At 37.4% G+C, this 25,134-nt stretch overlaps 1 protein-coding gene across 2 annotated transcripts in view; it reads right to left on the bottom strand.

Moving 5' to 3' along the window:
* Positions 1 to 768: 768 nt before the first annotated feature.
* SYDE2 (synapse defective Rho GTPase homolog 2) overlaps positions 769 to 25,134 on the bottom strand; it is a 45,721-nt gene continuing 21,355 nt past the window's right edge. The window contains exons 4-8 of one of the 2 annotated variants that reach the window (XM_087889890.1): positions 22,432 to 22,558; positions 13,370 to 13,551; positions 8,563 to 8,794; positions 5,388 to 5,442; positions 4,472 to 4,964 (exon numbers count right to left, since the gene is read on the bottom strand). In XM_087889890.1, the coding sequence (XP_087746016.1) occupies positions 5,432 to 5,442; positions 8,563 to 8,794; positions 13,370 to 13,551; positions 22,432 to 22,558 (552 nt within the window). In that variant the 3' untranslated portion in view covers positions 4,472 to 4,964; positions 5,388 to 5,431. Of the gene's footprint in view, positions 4,965 to 5,387; positions 5,443 to 8,562; positions 8,795 to 13,369; positions 13,552 to 22,431; positions 22,559 to 25,134 lie in introns of both variants that reach the window. The other variant, XM_034437126.3, reaches the window with a different exon arrangement.

Here is a 25,134-nt window from a genome sequence, read left to right on the forward strand (position 1 = left end):
CAAAGAGGCTTCTTGGATGAGAAGCGAAACGTCTTCAAAGAAAAACAGAAAAGTCCAGTTGCCTCTTGAAAAATCACCTTTGGGACAACGATGACCCGGATGGTGGAGAATCTCCATATAAAACTCAAGGTTGAATTTTGTATTATAAACTTACATGCAGGTCTCACCTTTCACCCAGGTCAACATTCTGAGTTCATACACAGCCATGCTCATATTTTCTACATTTGAAAGTATAGCAGTAGGTAAAATCCTGGACAATATTTCAGTGGGGCTACTGCAGGATAAAGAATGGAGCCACTTTTGCTTTAAAAGCATCAATGTACTGCATTTCTTTTTTATAATGCAGCATTGCATTGCATTGCATCAGTAACATTGGAATAATTTAAAGTAGACTTGCCAGTGTTGTTCAGGCCATCAGGTGTACTGATTTGACACCAAGGACTGCAACAAGTGGAGTATCCAAAATGACATCTACTCTTGAGTGGAAGTAGTGATTCCATTCCATTCCATTCATTCTTCTTCAAAGGATTCTGGACAAGATGGACTCTGATCTGATAAAAGGGCCATCTGCTCTTATCAACTGTGAAAGGTTTGCCCCTCCATATCATCACCCAAACTGATACATTAGATTAAGTCTGTGTTCTTCCCATTTCATAGTGAAGCAGACTAACAATCCTGCATATATAAAGTCTTTTCACACGAGTTAACAGTCTTATCTTTAAAATATATTTTTAAAATAATAACATTTTACAAAAATACAAAATCAAGTTATTTTGAATTTTGGGTTTTATTCAGAATTAACATAGTTCAAAAATAATTCACTTCCTGTACATACGGTTTAAAAAAATACGTCAGCTTATCAATAAATGCTTCAGGTTAAAATATATGTTTTTAAACTGTATCACTATATTGAAATGACTGTAGTCATGTACTGCCACTCTAATCATCATCATCATCATCATCATCATCATCATCATCATCAATAAATTAACCAGACTGTATAAAATGCTGAAATATTTCTTTAAGGAAAATGTGGCAAAAATCATGCACCAAATTCAGTCATCCTATTGTCAATAAATAGCTAAAATAATTATAATAGTCAATATCAAGGAACAAATTAAATAGCACTTGTACCAGATCCATAAGAAAAAAAGAGGAGAACTGATAATGTAAATAAACAAGGGGGGGAAACCATACCTATAATATAGGGTACCCTTTCCTTGTCCTCCAGCTATTTTAAGACTATAATTCCCAGAATTCCTAGATGGAATTGAGGAAGTTGTGATCTCCAAACAACTGAAGACATCAGTTGATGAAGGTTAATGCAAAGCAAATAGTGTTCAAAACACTCTTAAAAAGATAATGGCTTCCCCTGCTTGCTAACTAATATTATTAAAGGTATGCCATTTAAGACATACTCTACTCCATTGCTATCTCTTTTTTTTAAGAGGCACCTGGTTGCAATTTATTGCTGCTTGGGTCTTATTGCCTAACTGCAGACAGAACTTAAATTTGCATCAGGCTTGTATTTACTTTGGTTCACAGTGAATATTAAAAATCTGCAGACCAATCCAATCAAGATTTATTAAATTTACCCTTCTTACAACAAACTGGAAAAGCTGTCAATAATCATTTGAGAAACCTGGCAAGATAAACAATACATTGATCGTCTTAGCACTTAAGGACATTCTTGGGATTAAAGAAGGTAGACCAACTGGAATGAAGACCTTCAAAATGTTTCAGGCCATTTAAAACACATTACTTTAAAAGGCACTTTCTTCATCCATATCAACCTTTGAAAAAGAGGCGAACTCTTTGGGGGTCTCCCTAGGATGGATAAAGGTGTAGAAATGTATTAGGAGGTCAGATTTAAAGTATATAAGAAGTGGTTCTTTATCACAAATAAAGAAGCAGCACAACTATCAAAATTGAGGAGCTTCCCATTAGCATAGCAGAAGGGAAAATTCCCTATTCGGGAAACAAACTGGACAAGATACACGGTAAGGTACTAAACTTATGACCATTAATTTAATGATGGTTCAAAGTTACAAAGGCCTCGGAAAGAATTACTTATGATCCATCCTCGAAATTGCAACCATCACACTAGAACTCCTACCTCATTATGTGATCACCATTTAGGCACTTGGCAACTGGCTTGCATTTATGATTATGTGATTGACTTAACCCAGGATTCATTTAATGACTATGTGATTTGTTTTAACAACCATAGTAAAATGGCTGTAAAACTGGGTTTGGTCATGTGACGACTTGTTGAACAACCACATCGCTTAGCAACCAAAATTCCATTCCCAATTGTGGTCATAAATCAAGCACTACCTGTAATGATATACAAAGTTACGCTTCTGTATTTCCAATCCAATGAGACTGATATAATGCCTAAGCATGGTTCACTATATTTGGAGATGCTTTAACGATCAGCACCTGGACTGCATTGATTATTGTCTATGCAAAGTGCTAACATTAGGCTGATCAGATTAAAGATCTGCATTTAAAGTCATTACATATTTTTTAAATGTGCATATTTGTGGATAATTTGGTAGAATAACTTGTTGGACCATAATAAAAAAATGTTTTGATTTGGTAGCTGTTATGGTCTCTGCCAAGCAATCAAGTCTCAAAGCATCTCTAGAAACATGTTTTTAGTTTCACAATGAGAATTTCAGAAAGGTGTGACAAACAGGCCATTGTGTCTAGACAATTTGTTATCCTGGATACCTTAAAGTAATTTGTATGCTTTTAGTTGCAGCCTTCAAATTTCTCAGTATTCAACCACTTTGTTGTCCAGGGTATCCCACAATTGCTTATGTGTGATTGTTTGACAACACAACAGGCAAGTCTCTTTTCAGCTCTCAGATCTAGAGTGGGCCAGATGGGCACAGGGCTGTCCCGTGGAGTCCTTGGTGCTATCTGAGCATGACTATTTGCTTGCAGACGTTTCATTACCCATTAAAATGCTGATGCTACTTAGCTGGATAAACATTTGCAAACAAACAGCCAAGCTCAGAAAGCACCAGGGTGGATAAAAATCAATGATTTTTTTAAAAAAATCAAAAAAATCAGATTTTTTTTATTTAAATCAGATTTTTTTGATTTTTATCAAATTTATTTTAATAAAAAAACTTTTGGGGTAAAAATCTATCGTAAGATAGTTTTCTATTTAAGATACATAAATAATTTAGTTTATTCAGCATGAAATGGAGCTTAGTTATGTAGCATGAGGCTGTATATTCTGCAACACTGGGACTATCGGTGAGTCAACAATGGGTCAAAGGAGTAGCAGAGATGACAGTTGCTCTTTAAAAATTATGATTTAAATCGAGTTGATTTAAATCAAGCCTTTTTACTAGTGATTTAAAACATGATTTAAATCAAATCCACCCTGGAAAGCACCAAGGATTCTACAGTTCAACCCTGAGCTACATGTACTCTTTTTTACAGTGTTGTCATGTATAACATCTCCAATTGGGCATAAAAAATACTAACCTCCTGCATCAGCAGTTTTACTTGACTGGCATGAGGGGGAAGGATGAGCAAACTATAGAAATAGTGCACAACCACTTCATTTTACACAATCATCTAATGCAATAGCAGGGCTTGCTCTCTATGAAGAAATGATATTTCCTATGCTAATCTACCCCCACCTTTTGGTCTCTCTCTCTCTCTTTCTCTCTACTCTTCTCTCTCTCTCTCTCTCACACACACACACACATCACCACCATCATCATCACTATGCTGGGAAATTAAAGAACTGTAGTTTAACATAAATTCAGAGCACCAGATTGGAGCAGAGCGAAGTAACTCTAATCCTGCGCAATGAAACGTACCTCAACTAGAAAGGCCCAAATCACGCCTAATGTTTTTCACATATAAATATCTACAAAACAAAAGTTAGAAAAATATTTTTGCAAGTTTTAAGTAGTTGCTTGAAAGTGTTACTACAGGAATACAACAATATTCATACAACTGAACTTATCAAAAAGCCTTTTTTTTTCATAGCAGCCTTTGCATTGCAAGTGAAAAGGTGTCAATATAATAGATCGTGATCTACATAGAATTTGTGCAGCATATTATCACTTAAGTAGCAACATTAATCTCCTCTCTTCTGGGAGAACATCCGTACCAGGGCTAAGGTTTCAGGAACAAAGTGTACTGTTCCAGTATAACAAAGATAGAGATGAGGCATTATATATCTTCAATAAACTGATCAAATTTCCTAAGTGCATAGTACCTTGACAAGGAATATTGCGGAATTGTTTTATAAAAAGTAGTGTGTTTTCAAATGGTGGAGAAAGACTGTAATATGAATGCCTAACTTACCCAGTGATCTCCAACATTGCCCAATGCAATTATAATACAGACACCCCCCCCCCATCCAAAACTCATCCTTTTCCTTATACTCTCCTGGTGGTACACAACAGAAGGGATATACAAAACTGGAGACATAGCAAAGCAAAGTGATCAACAACTCATATTGAGCTTGTTTTTATTGAGTTCCCGTTCCAGGTTTCCTATCAGAGTATCAATGCTTTCTTGCAAGTTTTTGAGGTTAACTTGATGGTTCACCGCAGAATCCATTGTTTGCATTGTCAGATAGGCCTGAAAGGTGCGTTCTTTGGACACACAAATGGGCCGCCGGAGCAGCGTTCTGGAAGGATCCAGTTTGTTGCCATCATCCCCACTTTCTGCCTCTTCTGAAGGGACATCATCATAGTCTGCTTCGCTCAGAGCTCCTTTGGGACTGACAAAGTAGTTCTCTCCACAAGCAGTCCAGTCTCCGGCATAGCGGTTGCTTGAAGGGCTGTCCAGTCTGGCTGGCCTGGATCGCAAGATCCCAGACACTTCGCTTAAATTTAACATTTGAGGCCGCTGTTTCTTAGGCCTCAGATAGTTCACAGAGGACTGCTGCTCCAGCAAGGCTGACTCTTCAGCTGATGGATGTTGCACTATGATAAAGCATAATTGGAACTCATGTTAGCTTAACAGTACGCCTTAAAAGAAAGTAGCAATATGACAATTTTATTTTTTTCCACCGGTCTATGACTTGGGAACATGCATTTAATGCATGCACACTGAACAGCCAATAATTCTATTGTACTGATTTTGGTACCAGCCAGTCAAGTTATATTGAAAAGGAAAAGCCAACTAGTAAACATTTCATCTTAAAACTACCATGCCTTTGTCTACTGCCGCTGGAGGAATCTATTAAAATTGGAAGTTTAACCTGATTAACTCTGCAAGTTAATTTTGCAAGTTAATCGCAGTCCAAAATCACAGTACAGTTCGAAGAAGAGCTTCCAAATGCGATCTACAATCAACTATGTAAGAAAAAGCAGGCATAACAAACACACATTTGGCACTTTTGTTACCTGAACTCATGGTTTTACAGCTCTAGAAACTAAGTCTCCTCTTGTTATCGCCTTCCTATGGTAAACAGTACAAATGTTTTATTCACCAACAACTGCTACATAATTCAACTGTAAAAGTTTCTCTTCCAAGCACCTCTCTGTAGTAATGGTTCTATTATTATTATTATTATTATTATTATTATTATTATTATTATTAATTATTTCTATTATTACGATTTTTGGTTCTACTATTGTTATCATTATTGATTCTATTGTTATTTTTGCTGATCACAATATTCTGGTTGTGTAATGGAACACAGAAGGGACATCCTTCCTACCATCTTTACTAACTTTGTCAATAAGGCTTGATAAGGAATGGAGAGAAAATGGCAGCAAAGACTAAAGGAAATTAGATCCAAAAAAAGCTAGGAGACCTTTGAATTGTTTCAACAGTACTGGATGGAAGGAGTTGTATCTCCCTAGCTAGTCTTGTCAGAAGATGCAAAAACTGATTAATGTGCAGACGAAGCTTGTTGTAAAGAATGTAGAAGGAAGATAACGTGAAAAGTAAAGATCTTGTAGGACCGGGAAAGCCATAAGGAGAAAAAAACTGAGTGAGGATTCAGTGCCATTGTAGGGGGTGGACAGTTAGCAAAAGAAGAGTGTACTTTCAAGACTTAAATTTATACAGGGAGTCCTCAATTTATGACTGTTCATTTAAAAATTGTTTACAACAGTGCTGAAATAATTGACTTAAGATCAACCTCAAGCACTTTCTGCTACTGCAAAATCCCTGCAGTGATGTTTTTATCTCTAGTGCTTGGCAACTGTGGTGCGTATACAATGGTGACAGCATCCTATCATCATGTGATCACCCTCTGTAACCTTCCCAGGTAACTTCTGACAAGCAAAGTCAATGAGGAAAACCAGCAGGGAAGGTTGCAATTCAGCATCATATGATGTCATGTGATCATGGCAGAAAAGGTTGTAAAATGGGGTGCAACAAATTATCTGGTCCCTATTGCGGTCATAAGTCGAGGACTACCTGTATATTCCACCTCTTAGGTGGAATGGAAAACATTTGGTACACCAAGCATATTTATCCTGTGAGGCAGTTCGAGTCTCACCGGCTCAAGGTTGACTCAGCCTTCCATCCTTTTGAGGTCAGTAAAATGAGGACCCAGATTGTTGGGGACAATATGCTGACACTGTAAACCACTTAGAGAGGGCTGTAAAGCACTGTGAAGCAGTATATAAGTCTAAGTGCTATTGCTATTTATGTGATATCTTTCTTCAAAGACCATCATGAACTGCAGTGGCTCTGTTATTTCTAACTGTATCTGCCAGGGGTAATAGTATTTATATATTCATTATATTTAATCCCGATTTTCCTTTAGAAGATTGGGAGATCTTCTAAGGGAGATTGTTGTGATATAAAAAGCTAACTCCATCACATAACAAGGCAGAAGCCAACAAATGCAACCTGCCACTTACTCAGATAGTCATATGAGTAAACCTTCACTCAGGTTCAAATATCTCCCTGGAAGTAGTATATCTTACTTGCCTCACAATTCTGGTTTCTTGTTTTAAAAAGATGAGAAAACACGTACATCAACAAAAGCTCTTCTGATTAGGATTTTTTCTTTAGAACAAAGGGGTCATGTGTTAAACCTTAAGTGCCAGTATTATTAAGTTTTCTGAATAAACAAGGACCATGATTTTTCAATTTATAAAAAAAAACAGATAAATGAAAATTTGAAGTTGGTCACAAGCATCGTTATCAAGTTTTTCATATTAATCAGTGGATTGATGTTTGGCTTTACTCCTTCACAGGAACAGAGCTCACTCCACAATGTTTAATTAAATCTTTGAAAAGCCAAAGAACTTGGCATGATACCCTGTAGTTATAGAAAAGGCTGAAATGCTTAAGCTTATGTTAGTTCACTTCTTTGACAATATACACCCAGTCATCCAGGAGATACATTTACAGAGAAAAACCTTCTTCAAGGCCTTGATTGTTAATAACTCCATTTTGAATCACCAATCAAGCAGCTATATTGCTTATTTCCGTATGTTTTATCTGAGCAGATAATATCAGTTGTCCACATTCAGGGGGAAAAAACATCTTGACTTTCGTTCAACTAACAACCTGATCATTGTGCTAGCAATGAGTCTTCAAAGAGCTGTGGTGGTGCAGTGGTTAGAAGGCAGTACTGTAGATTACTTTTGCTGACTGCCAGCTGTCAGCAGTTCGATTGTCACTGGCTCAAGGTTGACTCAGCCTTCCATCCTTCCAAGATGGGTAAAATGAAGATCCAGATTATTGGGGGATATATACTGACTCTGTAAATTGCTTGGAGAGGGCTGTAAAGCACTGTGAATCGGTATATAAGTCTTAAGTGCTATTGCTAAGTGTTAAAGAAAAGCTGGCATTACAACAGTGGCATTACACATCTGACCACCAGAAGATGCTATTGCTAAAGCAGAGATCAACTGCTCCAAAAACAATTAGGGTTGTTCGGTGTAACCTATTCGTATCTGTCTGAAAAATTAGCTGCTGAAGTTAAACCAAGGCCAAAAATTACGCCCCTAAATATCTGCCTGAGAGAAGTTATAGATAGAACCAAGGTTATCCAATAATAAATCTAGAGAAAGAAGGAAATGGCAGAAGTCCCCAATTGTAAAGACAAAAAAAAAAGTTGTTGGGGGTGGAAATAAGGCTCATGAAAAAGCGATGCTTTTTGGACATAGAGACAATGGCCATGAGTATAGTCCTTGAGTTAAGTCAATGGGGACGCTTCAGGGCACTGATAATAAACACACAGTTTCAGCTGTTTCAGATGGCTGGATCTTATATTCTTACTGTGGGTGCAAAAAAAATCCCATTCATCTTTATATTAAAGAAACTTAAGGACACAAGCCTGGAACAAATGCAAAAGTAAAAGGGTACATTAGAAAGATATTAATTTATATAACTAATAAAGTGAAAAAATGGTTACAATAGTATAAAGTTATAATATAATTGATATACCATAATAACAGGTATAAATAATATGGCATAATAAATTTGTCTTTGTAAGTTTATGCTACAATAAAAGTTTGAACAATGCAAGAGATTCCACTGCTTTTACTGCAACAGATTAATACATTGCCTTGAATGAAATTAAATGTTCTCCATTGTGAGAATTTTTTTTACCTGGCCACAACTGGAGCAGATAATGTAAAACTTCTATATGTTTTTTGAAATCCAAGGCACTGGCCAGCTCTTCTGAATCACTGAACACTCTGTTGTTGTGGCTGGTAGTTTCCTGCCACTGACTAAGTAATACAGGCCCAAAACACACAGCTAAATTCTGGCAAGTCATTCTATTTACTTCATGGTATGAAGCCACCAGTTTCAGATGGTCCAAGAGCATCTTTAGAGTTGCCTAAAGAAAAAGAAGAATGGTATTAGTTCATTAATCACAGGGGGAAAATGTAATTAAGAAGAGAGGCAGTGGCAATATTATTGAAGGCCTTGTTCCTTTAATTCCATCACAACATTGTCATTCATGCCCACTAGCGGTGTCCACTTAAGATAACATTTCAAGAATACCTTTTTGTGAAGCAGAAGAGCACACAGATCTGAGGATTTTGCAGCTGCTCACTATCCTATACATGCCCTTAAGGAAATATTTTGCAAAGGCCAGTGAACTGCAATTTTCTGCATACTTACCTGGAAATAAACTACACAAAACGCCTTGGAGAAAGGCTTTAACAATCAGCCTATTCCCATGAACCAATTTAATAGCACTGCATTTAACTAAAACTAAATAGCACAGAAATTCTGCCCCATAATTGGTACTGAATTAAATGGCTGGAAATATTTGGTTGGGGCTCATCTCTTGTGTAAAAAAGATTCCTTTCCCCAGATTTGTTTGTCCTTTGGGGTCACAGGCAAACTTTCTATGAAACTAATTTTTCTTGTGCCAAAACCAACAAACAGAGTAAGATGTTCCCACCACTTCATTAAGAACACAGGAAGCTGCATTACCAAAATTAGAATACCACACAATCCAGCTCATAATTATTATCTGATTAGACCCTCTGAAGTTTCAGAAAAACGTCTTTCCCAGCCTAATTGGATTCTTTTGGTTTTGGCTTTTTTTGGTGTGTGATTTATAATTCTTTATTTGCCACAGCTATTGCAGATTGCAAGATGAATAAATTATCTTTTTTTAAAAAAAAAGATACCATACTAGTGAAAACATATATAAAATCTATGTTGGCATTCCACTGCAAAGACAGAAGATAATTTAATCAACATTTGGGGGGAATGTTATTAGCTGAAAGCAATAATTTATGAAGTGCCCTTTCATAACCAAAATTACTTAGAAAGGGAAATATATGGTCAAATAACATGTCTAGGGTTAAATACAAAGCAGAGTGAAAAAGAAGGGGAGAGATGCTGATGATAAATAAAACCATCTTTTTGTAAGATCTGAGGGAAGCAATTCTGCTAAGAAAAATGTTTTGTCTAGCTGCCTGCCCATAAAAGGCCACAGCTGGTTTCCTTCACTAGGTTCTCTGCAACAGACGAATAAGTTTCCACATTGTAGCTCAGCATATTATGACACCATATAAAATTAATTAAGGAGCATGTTTTAGGCATAGGTGCCCGAAAATGGTAGCTTGCCAGGAGAAAAACCTTGTGTATTGTCCAGAGTAGCTGGCAGTTGGACAGCAGAAAATTTAATAAATTATTATTACCAAATCAAGAGCATTACAGGTAGTCCTTAACTTATGACAATTGGAACCAGAATTTCCCTTGCTAAGCAAGACAGTTGTTAAACATGTGTACTGATTGTAAATAACTGTTTTCATGACACTGTAACTTTGAACAGTCACTAAACAAATGATTGAGGACTATTCATTAAGTATTCAGTGTGTTCAACTTTGCTTGAAAACCATTTGTTTCTACCAATAACTTTGAATTAAATCCTTCTGTATTATTTGACAGTGTGCAAAAAATGTGAGTTGGAGATCGGATTTAAAGAAACCATTGGATCATATTGCTACCACCAAACTGATCTGATTATTTCACTGCTTTGCACCTGCATAACAAATCTCTCTTCCCAGGATAAAACCTTTCCAAGCCAAATCCATAAGGTTAGCTACAGTTTGGAGTCCTGATAAGAATTGCCAAGTGGGAGCCCTTAAAGGCACAAGTTCCCTTTCACGTGCTTCCCTTTGCTTATTATATGAGACCTGCTGTGTGGAATAATGGAAAGACACAGAAAAACTGTGATTTCTGGCAGTGTAAAGTTAAAAGAGGCTGCACAAACAGGGGCACCTGCACAATCATGCTAAAAGAGCAAAGGGGTCTAGGTGATTGTGTCCCTTAGTTTAGGTGCTAGTGGGTACTTCCCATTCTCAGCCTAATTTCCAAAGCATATGAAACATTGTAATAACCAATGGTGAAATTCAATTTTTTTTATTACCGGTTCTGTGGGCGTGGCTTGGTGGGTGTGGCAGGGAAGGATACAACAAAATCTCCATTCCCACCCCACTCCAGGGGAAGGATACTGCAAAATCCCCATTCCCTCCCCACTCCTGGGGAAAGGATATTGCAAAATCTCCATTCCCACCCCAATCTGGGACCAGCCAGAGGTGATATTTGCCGGTTCTCCAAACTACTCAAAATTTCCGCTACCGGTTCTCCAGAACCTGTCAGAACCTGCTGGATTTCACCCCTGGGAATAACCCCCCTGCCTATATTAATTTATGGTGTCCTGAACCTTAATGATGCCTCTTTCCCTCAACTCTAGTGTATCTATGGTATACTTTTCTAATATCAAAAGAGGTTGAATAAAGTGCCTCCAAAAAAAGACGGCTTACCAAAATGGAGTGGGAGGAATCTACCGCTTCGGATTTGCTTAGTGGCCACTGTTCTCTCCATCTCTCAAACAGAACTTTACTTTCTTTCTTTTTTCTACCCACACATACTAACTCAAACCCCAGTCAGTCAGCTCACAATTTGCTCTACCTGAAGCTATCTGATTTGGGCTACAAGACTTCACACAGTCTCCAAAAGACTAAAATAAAACGAAGCGAGCTAGTTTTAATGCCATATCATGGTCATCTTGATCTTTGTAGATTTTGCAACCCTTGTTCTAATTTACCAGCAAAATCCAACTTGCCTCAATAATTGGACAACTGTTAGTTAGTGTACTGCCGGCCAATCTGCTATTATCAAGAACAAGTAGCTTCAGGCAATGTTTTGGTGTTGATCTGTATCTTTTTTTTTTCCTGGAAGTTGCAGCAGCAAACATTTCAAGGAGAGAAATGGTTATATAACTGTCTACCTTTAGCTGGCATCAGACAATAGCAGTAAGGGAAAGCCCCCAAATCACTGTTCACATCACTTCCTCGTACTTGTTAGGGAGAAGGGAATTAAACAACTTACTGTGGGTTTGGAAGGATTAAGGTTAGGCAGACTGGTGAATCTTTTTTAAAGGAATACTTAAGTAGTCTTTCTTTCAATGCAACTGCAAGCAAGTTTCGTGCTGCATCTATTCTGCTATACACACATAAACTGGCTTGATTATAGAATAATTCCAGCAAATCTTCTTTGCAAAGTGACTTTGCAAACCTAATGGCAAAGCTGAGTTACTGCCAGAACTTGCTCCTATTCTGCCTGGACAAGCCGGCAGCCAACCTTCCCAGTTGGCATCGAGCAAATTGAATATGGTCTAATGGCTTTCATGTGCAAAGCTGGATCACTTCTTGTGATTCTGCCTGGACAAACCAACAGCTGCTTTGTACAAGCAACATCAAAGCAAATTCTGACTATCTCCAGCAAAAAGGCATGCAAGTCCAGCTCAGAATTGGCTCCCTCAACAAGCTGACAGAGGAGTCCTCATTTTCTCCAACTGCTGCTATAAAAAGCAAAAATCAATCCAGAATAAACATAGAACATAGTGGCTTTCTCAAAAATAAAGTCCATATTTGCAACCGAAATGAAATTAATCTTTCCTATGAAAAATGGGGTTTTATATGTCATTCATCATTTCAATGGAAACTGAATAGAATTGCAAGGCTCTATTTGCTTTTATATGATAGATTAAATGTTAATGATTAAAAATGATATATTTTTGCCAAACTGTTAACTCCAATTAATCAATGAAATTGTTATTATTATTCAGAGGTGGGTACACACATGTATTTAATTTAGGAGATCATGGTATCACAAATATTAAGAATCCTTGATGTGGTCTTAACAACTTGTGAATCAATTCATTGAGCCAATTTAGCTGAAGTCACTGGAAGTCAAGTCAAAGTTTTATTCTGAAGAGGGAAAAAGGAGGGAAAAAGTGAAAGTGATACAGGTAGTCCTTGATTTACAACCACAAATGAACCCAACATTTCTATTGCTAAGCAAGACAGTTGTTAAGTGAATCATTGCAGTTAAGTGAATTGTGAGATTGTTAAATGAATATGGCTTCCCACATTGACTTTGCTTGTCGGAAGCTGGCTGGGAAGATTACAAACGGTGATTTTCATAAGCATGAAAACTGATCATGTCACTTTTTTCAGTAATATTGTAACTTCAAGCAGTCACCAAATGAAAATAGTTGTAAGTTGAGGACTACCTGTACTCCTCAAGCCAGGGGTCCGCAACCCCTGGGCCACGGCTCACTACCAGGCAGTGACCTATTTGCAACTGGGCCGCTCAAGTGCAATGGCCTAGTTCCCCTCTCTTCCTCCCAGCTAGGCCAAGCCGCAAAGGTTGGGGATCGCTAACCTATTCGGAACTGGGCCCAACAAGCAGCTAGCCTGAGCATGCACAGGTGCAGCTCAACTGTTGCAAGTGGCGGGCTGACAGGCACTGGAACGTATGCGGGCTGGCCCGCTGCTCACGAGGGCCACTTCCCGTCTCCCCCACAGCTGGGCTGTCAAGCCACAAATGTTGGGGACTGCTGCCTTAAGCCATGCACTAGTTCAATGGGTTAACAAATACTTACTTTCTCAACTTCTGGCAGGCAATCCAAGAGAGCCATTGTATATTCTGAATCATTACAATCATTTTCACATCCATTTGCTGTCATTTTCAAAGGTCTTTTTACCATGGCATCCAATACTGCTTCATAAAGTTGTTTAGTTATCAACGGAGAAGGCAACTCCCTTAAATAATCTTTGAGGATACCTAAACAAGACATGCAGGGAAAACAAAGTGTAATGAATTTATCAGAAAATCACATTTCAACAGGACAATCAATAGTGCTCCTGCAGAAATTATCTCAAAATTGGGTATCTTGGAGACACATACACATACAATATCGCCATTTGCCACTGGTTCACTGCCTGCGTATGCGCGGTGCATGCCAAACTCACTGCGCATGGTGCACCAAATGCATGCAGTGCACATGCAAGCAAAATGCACACAAAATGCGCGCTTCACGCTGAAAATGACGCTTAACAAGGTAAGTAGAACAGCGAGGGGGGGAACAACTTTGCTGCACAATTTAGATTCGCTAGAAAGCAGGATTTCTAGCAAATATAAATCGCGCAGCAGAGCTGATTGTTAGACAAACCGGTTTTTTACTACCGGTTCAGTACTATCGCCCAATTCGGTGCGAACTGGTAGGATTTCACCACTGTATGTATGTATGTAAACTTTATTGGGGATAGCAATCATAGCATTACATCACTTCTAAATTTTAATACACAACATTTTATCAGAATGTTTTAAGTATCATGCATCATAGTAGTCACAACCACAAGCAAATACAGGTTGTTCTGTCCCCAGCTCAGAACTGTTGCAAATGCTTTATTGATTCTTATTTACATATGTTAATTTCACTGTGTCTCATGTCATTTAAAACAAAATTTCAGAACTGGACATTCAGGACAAAGGTACTGGTCCCCTCTGTTGCAATGTCTTAACTCCTTTCCCTTCACACATACATCATCCACTCTAGTTCCAGCCATATGCAGCCCAGTGGCATTTTTTAAAAACTCAATGCATTCACTGCTGCCAAATGCCACTGCCCCAGTAAAGATTCGCAACTGCCACTTTGATTGTTCCGTTACATCTCACCCACATTGCCAGCTCCTGTGCTGCCAATGCTCTCCTAGCTGCCAACAGCTGAACAGTACCCCAGCTATTCCTTTGTAGCCCACCTTTCTTTTTAATTTATCAGCTTGACCCTATCTTCTCTACAAATTGTGCAAGCTTCTCTAATGCATAACCCACAGTTCTTGAATCAAATGCAGTCCATCTCAGATTTCAAGAGCTGTGGTGGCATAGTGGTTAGAATGCAGTACTGCAGACTAACTCATTGCTCACGCCAAGAGTTCGATTCTGAGCGGCTCAAGGTTGACTCAGCCTTCCATCCTTCCGAGGACAGCAAAATGAGGACCGAGATTGTTGGGGGCAATATGCTGACTTTGTAATTCGCTTAGAGAGGACTGTAAAGCACTAAGAAGCAGTATGTAAGTCTGCTATTGCTATCATGCGCATGATCCCCAACAGTTGCAACAGATTATGAATTTTAATTTAACAGAAGTTTGACATTATTAACTATATGGGGAATAGTCATGTGAATTTACTTAATTTAATTTCCATTATATTAAGTTTTCTGTGGAGGAGGACACTCAAATGCCATGTGTAACCCTTAGCTGAAGGTGGGCATATATTTATGATAATAATTTTAAGTATTTGTTTTATTTTTGTTGTATGCCGCCCAAAGTCACATGTTTCTGAGATGGGCGGCTATATAAATTGGATAAATAAATAAATTTTATACTGAGGCATTCAAACCCAAGCAAGCAGCAGACTTGTTAAAAATAAAACAGCAAAGTAGGTGAAAGTAAAAGGAGGCACAGTTGAGCTCACATCTTGGTTATATTAATTATGATTGGTTGGTTTTTTTATCTCAACGGCAGCATATGTTATATATTGATTTATTATGTTTTAATCTTGTTTTTAAACATTGCTAGCCACTTGAGTTACATATTTGAGGTAGATGGAAGTACAAATTGAGTAAATACATACAGACAGACATATCTGGTTCCCTCCTCCAAAAGCTAAAAGAAGCAGAATAGACCTTTTCGGGTTGGTGGCCCAGCGCAGAGGGAGAGGGGGGAAGAGGGGATGGATTTGTGCGAGAGGCAGGTACACGCATGTGCAGACATGGCTTCATTTGTGTGAGTTTGTGCAGATACCCGCCATTTGTGCGAGTGGGGCTGTGAGCGGCCAGCCAGCTGCTCACATGAGTTGGGCTGTGAGTGTGCATGCATGTACACGCCAGCCCATCGTTACGCAGTCCAGGTTACTAATAGGCCTGGTAGAGGGCTACGGTCCACAGGTCGGGGACCCCTGGAATAGATCTTACCAAGTGAAAAAATTATATTAGTTTCGTTGTTCCCTTAACATTAAAAAATTGTTCTTGATGGAAACACAACAAACCAAGTCAGATTTTTAAAAATGGTCTACCTCTTTCTTTATTGTCTATTTTTTAAAAAAAGAGATTAAATTAGGGAAGAATTCAAAACTGAATTGAATCACAGCCTTTTAATTCAGAAAAATCTGAGTAAGAATGGGAAAGAGATTCACCATTAATATTGGTCCTGCTGAACCCAACCTTCCCTTTTACTGATAGTGGAAGCAGTCTCGTTTCTTGTCGGCTACCACACTGCAAATGTTATATTACTTTCTTTTAATCAGATAACACTTTTATTACACATAGATGTTTTGAAAGGTAGCTGATAACATCACTAGGTAAATGCCTTCAGGTCCTATGGCAATATAGTTCCTGAGGTCTCTTCAGGCTACTTTTTACATTGTCCCTTTATCTTTTTTTAAAAAATCTGATTTTGATCAAAATAAATTGAATTAATTGATTGCTTCTTCCCTATTACTAGAAGGCATCCTATGTTTACTTGAAAGGCTGAGAAGCTGATTTGCACCTCCTCACCCTCTCCAAAATTGCCCACCATCATAATAGGCAAAGCAACAGTATTTACATTTGTGCAGTTTAAACTACAACATCCTGTTTATTTCAGGAATCTCTCCAATCCCATGCTACATTTTGGACTATAAAATGTCAAAACACAAAAACAGATATTTTTGTGACAGTCATTTTCCTAACTCTTAAAATCGAGTGTCAGATTTTAATTGCTTTGCTCCCATTTTGTTCATGCAAGCCGCTGAACATAAGCTGAGCCTTAATAAATTGTACCGTTTAATGCAGAATGAAAACAAAGAGCTGAAAGTAGGAAGCTGAGATACCAATTTAAGTATCTGGCAAATAAAGGCCTTGTTAATCCCCAAACCATGACAGAAATACCACTGCTGAATTTTTCTTAACAAAGCAAGACTTGTTGCAAGACTCAGTGTGCCTACCACAAATCCTACCCTTTGACCCAACTGTAATGTGAATTGTGTTAATTGAAGACTCTGTTAAGAGAACAGAATTTTTAAGATTAAAGCAAGGGGCTCCATTTCTACTCTTCATAGAGAGGGGGATTCAGAAAGTGACTGGGACTACATAATTTCAGTGTCACCCTCAGAATCTTGCAGGTCAAAAAAGCTATTTTTGTCTAAGTATTTCAAGGAAAGATTGTCCACAAATCAGCAATCTAAACCAGCCTTCCCCTCAACCTAATGCTATGCAAATAGCTTCAACTAACCTTCCTATAATCTCCCGATTTACTATAACCCAAAAATTTAGATCGGAGGTGTCCAACCTCGGTAACTTTTAAGACCTGTGGACCTGTACTCCCAGAATGCTGGCTGGGGAATTCTGGAAGTTGAAGTCCACAAGTCTTAAAGTTGCCAAGGTTGGACATCTCTGGTTTAGACAATCCCAGTTTAGGAAAGGCTTAAATCTGCAGCAGGATCAAATACTTGTAAATAACACTTCTGGGCTTTCAGTATTTTGAAGTTTAGGAGTAGGGGAACTAATCACGAAAGAATTTTGCTATCTTCCTAGCAAAGGAACTGCTCTGAAGACAGCACAAAATACCTAAGTAAAAGGAAATGAGTCTGCTATGCATTTTTAAAAGTACTCAATAAGAAGGCACTTCTGGAATGTTTTTTCACAGGAGCCACACTAAGCTCTGCAATCAAGTCACCTGGTCTTTCCTTTTCAAAACACTTTCTCTCGCTTCATTCCTCTATGAAACAAATTGTCAGTCTTCTCACCCTACACTGTTTCCTTTTAGAGACCTTTAAGAGAGGGCAGTTATTTTTTATGGACTGGCATCTCCTGACAGCTTTATTTTTCTTGTTCCAACCATTGCTGGCACAGAATATAGGCAGTAATGAGAGAAAACGCATACTTCTCCAATCCACCTCATTAATTTCTCATTTTTCTAACCCACTGAACTGTCAACTATACGGTATACTTTACTACGAGAGAGTTCACATGGCTGGAAGCAGACACGATGCAGAAATATCAGAAATCAGCCAGCTGCTAAATTTGCTAAGGCACATTATTCTGAATGACATGTGCATTTCACTGTAAGCCAGTGCCAGCCACAGAAACATTTCTGAATCAAGGTTTAATAATTAAATGTGCATTTCCTGAGCAACAGAATAGTTCTTCAAAAGAGCAAGAAAAGAAACCTTTGAGACACAGTCTTGAAAAAGCGATCTTCCGTCGTATTTGACTTCAAAAGGAAAATATGTATAAGTGGTTTTTCACCAAAGAGGAATTTTGAAGACTGGCAAATTACTAGAACAATGTCTATTACTTTATTAGAGATGTGCAAATCTCTTAATAAGGTGCTTCTCTTTCAATAAAGTGCCCTTTGAAAGACCTTCCTCAATATCCAGAAGCCACTGCTCGATCTGATTCAAAACTCTTCTAGGATAGCATACAAAACAAAAATCTAATATTATACTCCAGTCTAACCTTTACAAATGTAAATACTGACATGTCCATTCTCCAACAGTGCTCGTTTTAATTAGATCAGCAGAGATTTTTTTTTCCTTACAAGCCCAAGTCAGAGACGTATTCTAAGAACAGGATTCATACTTCGATGTCACCTGCAGCTTTGAAGTTGGGAAAAGTCTGATTCCTAGGCATTCTCAGCAAAGAGCAGAATTCCACTTGTTATGACAAATAAATAATCAAATAAACTCGTTCCAGTTTCTGAGCTTTCAACAAGTGCTGTTTGGGAAACTAAGATTAATGATGATTGAGAGGTAGCTTTTTAAACTTGAAAGCTGAGATTTTTAGGACATGAAACTCAGCAGCTGATTCCAGTTTCTATTCTTGCTATTATAAAAAACTACCCTGGCATTGCTATATGCCCCAAATAAATCATAAATAATGGACTTCGAAGATTTACAAGACAAGATTAACAATTCAATAGTCTTATATATTTACAAGCACTTTACTATGTGTGGCAGACAGAAAATGTATTATTTTTACCCATTCTCAGCTACAAAATCCTATTTTGCTTTAGGGATAGAAACATCTGCACTGATGGCACTTTTATAGATGGCATTTAGATCCTAAGAAATTGTCATGCATGTACCCTAATGTTCAACCAAAATGTTGGAGATGTGATTGCTTAGATGCTACATATTATCATGTTTGGTGGACCTGTAAGAAAGTGAAGGCCTTTTGAATAAAAATTTGGTGGGTCATGCAGAATGTTTTGAAGAAAAAAATTCAGTTTTCTCCACAATTGTTTTTATTGGGTATAGTTAAGGGTTTTACACTGGGTGAAACAAAGTTGATATTATACATGATAACAGCTGCGAGATTACTGATAGGTCAATACTGGAAAAATGAAGCTACGCCCACTATCGAGGAATGGACTTTGAAGATGGCCAGCTTTGCAGAGATGGCGAAGATTTCAGCATATCTAAAAGATCGCTCACAAGAGACTTACGAATGGGAGTGGAAAAAGTGAATAGATTATGTGCAGAACAAATATCAAACTAGGAAGTATCAGATAGCTTTTAAATGAAAGTGTTACATAGAGATAGAAATATTTGAATTTTGTGAAGATGAAAAAATATATTGGGGGTGGAGGGGTTCAAGTTTTATAAAAAGGGGATTTTGATTTGGATTATATTCTGTGGAAGTCCGGGGGGGAGGGGTGGGTTAGGGGGGGTTAGGGAGGGTTAGGGGGGGTTAGGGAGGGTTAGGGAGGTTAGGGAGGGTTGGGGGGGGAAATGGGGAGAAAATGTAATTGTAAAACTTTTCCAATTAAAAAAAAAACAATTCAATAGTCTTATATATTCATAAGCACTTTACTATGTGTGGCAGACAGAAAACGTATTATTTTTACCCATTCTCAGCTACAAAATCCTATTTTGCATTAGGGATAGAAACATCTGCACTGACTATTGACTTCTGAGAACTGCAGGGATTTTTTGATATCACTGGACTGGGCCAAATGTTTTAATGTTGTGGTTTCAAAGCACAAAAATAATTGTGTTTAACCTCACAGATTACATGATGACCATTAGACTACAGGGTTTTTTAAAAGGCTTATATATCAAGAGTTGTTATCTACTTGTCTAATAACTCTGTCATGTAACTCTATCATGTTCAGAGGTGAATAATAGAGGCAAAGGACATGCAAGGAGTGTGGCCTATTCCTCAGAAGTGCTGTGTGTAACCTTCCCACAATACTTGGTCACTGGTCACTGATGACAATAGGATACTAGCTCTAAGGAGGAATGCTTGTTCTAAGGCAGCAAAACTCTTTATGGGGAACACTACAATTTAGAGTCTGTGCATATAAATAAAAGCAGCTGTGACCGCTCAAAAGAAGAGGAAAGAACACAAGAGACTTTCTAATTCCAAAACAGCTGTATTTCAAACAACGTTGCTTGAAACTGTCCATCCCCACAGGAAATTCCACTTTGGTGACCTTCCTGTCATCCAAGAAATGTAAAACAGGAATTTTCCTTAAAAAGGAAGTTATAAATTTTATTTTATTCAACTGTGCGACAAAGTAAAAGCACAGAGAAAGTTTACCAGAAGATTCAAGATGATATCCCATATTTCTATTCATCTATACTGGGGGTGATATTTTAGAATGTGTAACAAAAATGTTTTTTGGTAGAGTTCTCTCCTCAAGGGTGCAGATTCTCCACCTGTTTCTTGCCTGCACAGACACCCACTTCTGATTTGTACTGTGCAAACTCGGTCGTTACTTTCTGGAGGCAAAATTCTATTGAGATGTTTTTGCCACCAAGGCCTTTTGAACCTCTGCACACCTATGAACTCTCTAACATCCCTTGAATATTTTTGAGGTGCATAAGCAATGGCATTCAACAGTCCAAACATTTCAAATGAAGAAATAATTAACTTTCTTGCATAAGAAACCAAGAATGTACACTTTTTTGAAACAAACATACTACTGCAGAGACTCAAGTACATAAATATTTAAGAAAGACTCCTGCAAAGCTATTGCAAAGGGCAGGAAAGCTGTTTGGGGCATAATATGGAATAGGGTTATTTACATTTTACCCTTCTGATTTATAAGACAGTAAATAATACAAACATGTATAATTTTTCAGCGTGCACGTAGCTGCTATGTTAATTATCTCAAGGAAATAATAAATTCCATTCTTATTGCCAGATGTAAAAGAAGTTCTCAAAAGCTTTTCCAGTATTCCATGGATTCATAGCTCCAAGAACTGCTTGACCAAAAAAATAATTTGGATTTATACAAAGCTTGCATTGGTTTCAAAAGAAGAGAATGGAAGAAAATGTACACTGGTTTATTTGTTCAGTAGAGCAAGATCATTTCCTAGTTACCAAAAATAATAATAATAATAATAATTGAAGAAACCTACATATTCAGCTGCCACCCTCAGACAATGTTCAGTTTGGAACTGGGGAGAGGAAAATGGGGAGAAGGAAACAGCCACATCTGTAGCCGTAAAGCAACTATCTTTTCTCCTCTAGCTTTGTCTACTATGCGCGCTCTAATTAAGCAATCCAAGGTCAGAACCTTGGGTGAAGAAAGGAAAGGTGATACATGTATTAATATTATATATTAAATTTGTTTGTCACCCATCTCACCACAAGGTGAGTCTGGGTGGCTTACAACATTAAACTGAAACCATAAATATATAAAATCACATCAAAATTACAATAAAATACAAGGTATAACTAAAGATGGGGAAGAAGAGAGAATATATAGGGAGTGAGATGGAGACTGCTATTAGTTGATCAACCACCTCCAGTGTGAAATTCCCCCATCAAGGCTCCAAGCCAACCAACAGAGCTAGGTCTCCAGGCTCTTATGGAAAATCAGGAGGGTGAATGCCAATCTAGGGGGCTAGATGCTCCAAAGGGCTGGGGCCACAGCAGAGAAGACTTTTCTCCTGGATCCTGCCAGCCGAAATTCTTTGATTGACGGGATCCACAGCATATATCATAAACAAGCTATGTTCAGACAAGTTTCCTATCAGTGTACTGGGGTTGGCAATTGAAATCAGATGGCTCACTGGTTCATGCCTTTAGAATTTCTGCTTTCATTGAAATATGAACAAATCCCCACTTTCTTCATTAAAAATAGGTTTCATAAGACCTTTATAGCTGATTTAGCCTTTATATCAAGATGTGGTAGCCATTAAATAATAATTGTTACACAGGTTTTTTTATTAAGCTGTGAATATACTGACAGTAGATACAACAAAGCACTTGCCATTCTTTCTTCAATGTGCCCAAGCTTAGGTTCCATACATACATATTGACTAGAATCTAGAACAGCATTTCTCAACCTTGGCAACTTTAAGAGATGTGGACTTCAACTTCCAGAATTCTCCAGCCAGCATTCATCTGGAACCAAAATTATTCCAGAATCCAGAACAAAACTGAATCTCAAAACTGACAATATTGTTCTTACAAAATTAAAAAAAACCTCTTACCTTGCATTTAGTGACAAGGTTTCCACAGTGGGCAGATGTTAGTTCAAAAGGCTCAGTTTTAGGACATTACTTATTAAAAACTTCTTTTAATATTTACTTATACGATACACTGCACAATAAAACCCCTATGACATCCTGAGCATTTATTTATCCTTCTATAAAAAGCAAATTTATTACCTGTTATCACATTTATATCTGGGTACTGAGTTTCACATAGAGTAACTGCTTTGCTATCCTTCTCAAATGCCTCTCGGAGCTCTTTCTTCACAGCTGCTGACCCACATAAACGGTAGAGCCCTACAACCTAGAAATAAAATATAAACCTTACAGGGCAACCTCATTTAGTTTAATGAGTACTAAAATATAAAACAAATATTCAACAGAAATGCAATTTTAAATATAGTGTAGTCAATATACCAAGATGTCCATAAAAGACTCTAAAAGGACTAGAAGGAAACCCTGTATGAAATAAATTCTTTATCAGAAGTATATCAACTTTAATTGCAATGAATAGAGTGGTATAATAGAACAGGGGAGACCAAAGTCCATCCGTATTCAGCCACAAAGGCTTACAGTTTATAAGATTTCCCAGGGACTTTACATTCAGTCCTAGTAATCAAACTGATGGGTTAGGTCCATCTTACCTTCAGTATTGTCTAACCTAGTAGAGTCTACCTGCCTACTCTATTAGAATCCTTATCCAAGAAGTCATAGAGGGGCTTTCTCAGAGATAAACACTCATTTTGAATCAAAGGTGCTTTTCAAAAAGTAACTGGACTTTGTTGGTTTTTTGTTTCTTCAGTTCTCAGTTCAGTTCTTCAGAACTCAAGAAACTTCTTGAATGAGAAGCAAAACGTTTTAAGGAAAAAATCCCAAGAAAGCCTAGTTGCCTTTTGAAAAGCACCCTTGTAACAACCATGACCTTGATGATTGATGAATCTCCATAGACACTCACTTTGAAATACAGTAGCCTGCATCCTGAAATGAGGATGGACTATTTCCTATTTAAAGTGTTGTCTGCACTGAATGTGAGTTGTAAAATATCATTTATAGGTTAGGGTGTTGTGGAACCTAGATATTTCTGGGTTGTTTAATAAACTTATGTTAAATAAACTATTGGTTACCAAAAACTGCAAACCCAGTTTTTATCCCTGATGTAGTTATTCTTACAGGAAGAAAATGGAAAAGGGAACACTGTACCATTGTCTTTTTAATAATAAATTATTTATATTAATTAAATTATGGTGATGCATTTATTGCAATTCGGACTTACAAAGATGTTTTGTCTGTTTTTATAGAAGCAAATATTTTTCTTCTGCATGGTACAGCCAAATATCACGAGTCTCAAGAAATCATGCGCAGGCAATTTGCTAGCAGTAAAACTTATTTGAAAGGCTCTTCTGATTAGGAACCCTTCTGATTAGGAATTTCTATGCTTTAAGGAATGGACCAATATAGTTTTAGCACAATTTTTTTTAAAAAAAAATCTAAATCATATCATGAAAAATTGCTTCTTTCCTAGCAAAAGTAGAAGTAATCTCTTCTAAAGGCAACTCCATTTCAGCTAACATAAAAGGGAAAATAAGTTATAGCAAGAAAGTTGTATTATCTTAGCATTTTTAATGGAATAGAAATTTAACTAATAACAATAGTACCTCATGTACAAACTGTGTAACACTCTTAGATGCATCATTACTACAAATGAATGTTATTTCAGTTGTAGGATGAAGCATTGTTCCTGCACAATGCAATGTAAGAGAGTGAGACACTGAATATATCTGGTATTATTTTTTTAAATCCAAATATTTCTCATATAAATACATCCTGTTACAGTGATAGAGTCTAAACCAGAACTAAATGTTTACATGCTACTTGAAATTCAGGCTTACATTTTCTCTAACAAATTGAGAAGTTGGGTAAACAATTCTTTTATAATATAAACTAAAACAGTATAAAAAAGCTTTAGTCATCAACATTAAATACCAGAGAGTATTATGGTACTTTAAATACCAACTCATTTATTACATTTTTCTCCAGAACCCAGTCCACAAAAGCTTCAACCATAATATATTTGCTAGTCTTTTGTTATTTTTTCAATCCCCTTTTGGAAATTTCTAGATTAATGATCTTTAAAAGCACTAAATTCTTATAAGCAAAGAGACAAGGTAAAGCACATTTAAAATCTGGCTGCATTTAAAACCTGAGATCTAAAAGGCTTAAATACAAGGCACTTTAGCTTTCCCATAATAGGAAATCTTGCTCTCAATGCGTAAAGATTTCCAGTGATACCCATTTGCTGAATACTGGGGTGAGATTTGTGGGCATTCTTGGACTCTGTTACCCACTTATATTTTTAACCCCAAATGTGCATATTATGCATGTATCTTTACATCTAAGGCTGCCCTGGAGCATCTTCTTAATCCTGTCAAACATCCACACTGTGATTCTAAAGGCATGGTGGCTGACAGGCTGCCTGTTATACTGGGAAAAAAAAAAAATCCCTACAGCTCATGCCAAGCATTTTTTATAGCCACGTTAGACATCTTTTTAAAATCAGCGTGCTTCCCATGAATTTCAGGAAGGTAGGAAGAAATCATTCTAATCGGTTTCATGATTTCTGAGCTTTTGAGATGGGGGGAAAAAATCAGATATAGGTTGCCTGAAGTGAAAGTAAATAGTCCTATTATTACTGAATGATGCAATTACTGAATGATGCAACAGTCTGCTGTGATAGTAGCAACATCTGTACGGCAATGCCTACAATTCCCACAGAAACAACATATAAAGTTACCTTACAAAAAAAACCCTTCTACCCTCAGTTTTGTTTCATTACAATTTCTGAATCTTGCATCCTGTTTGAGATTTATCTGCCCTTATAAA

This window comes from Pantherophis guttatus, chromosome 3, assembly GCF_059756535.1.
Source record: "Pantherophis guttatus breed Tessera chromosome 3, ASM5975653v1, whole genome shotgun sequence".
Taxonomy (NCBI): Eukaryota; Metazoa; Chordata; class Lepidosauria; order Squamata; family Colubridae; genus Pantherophis; species Pantherophis guttatus.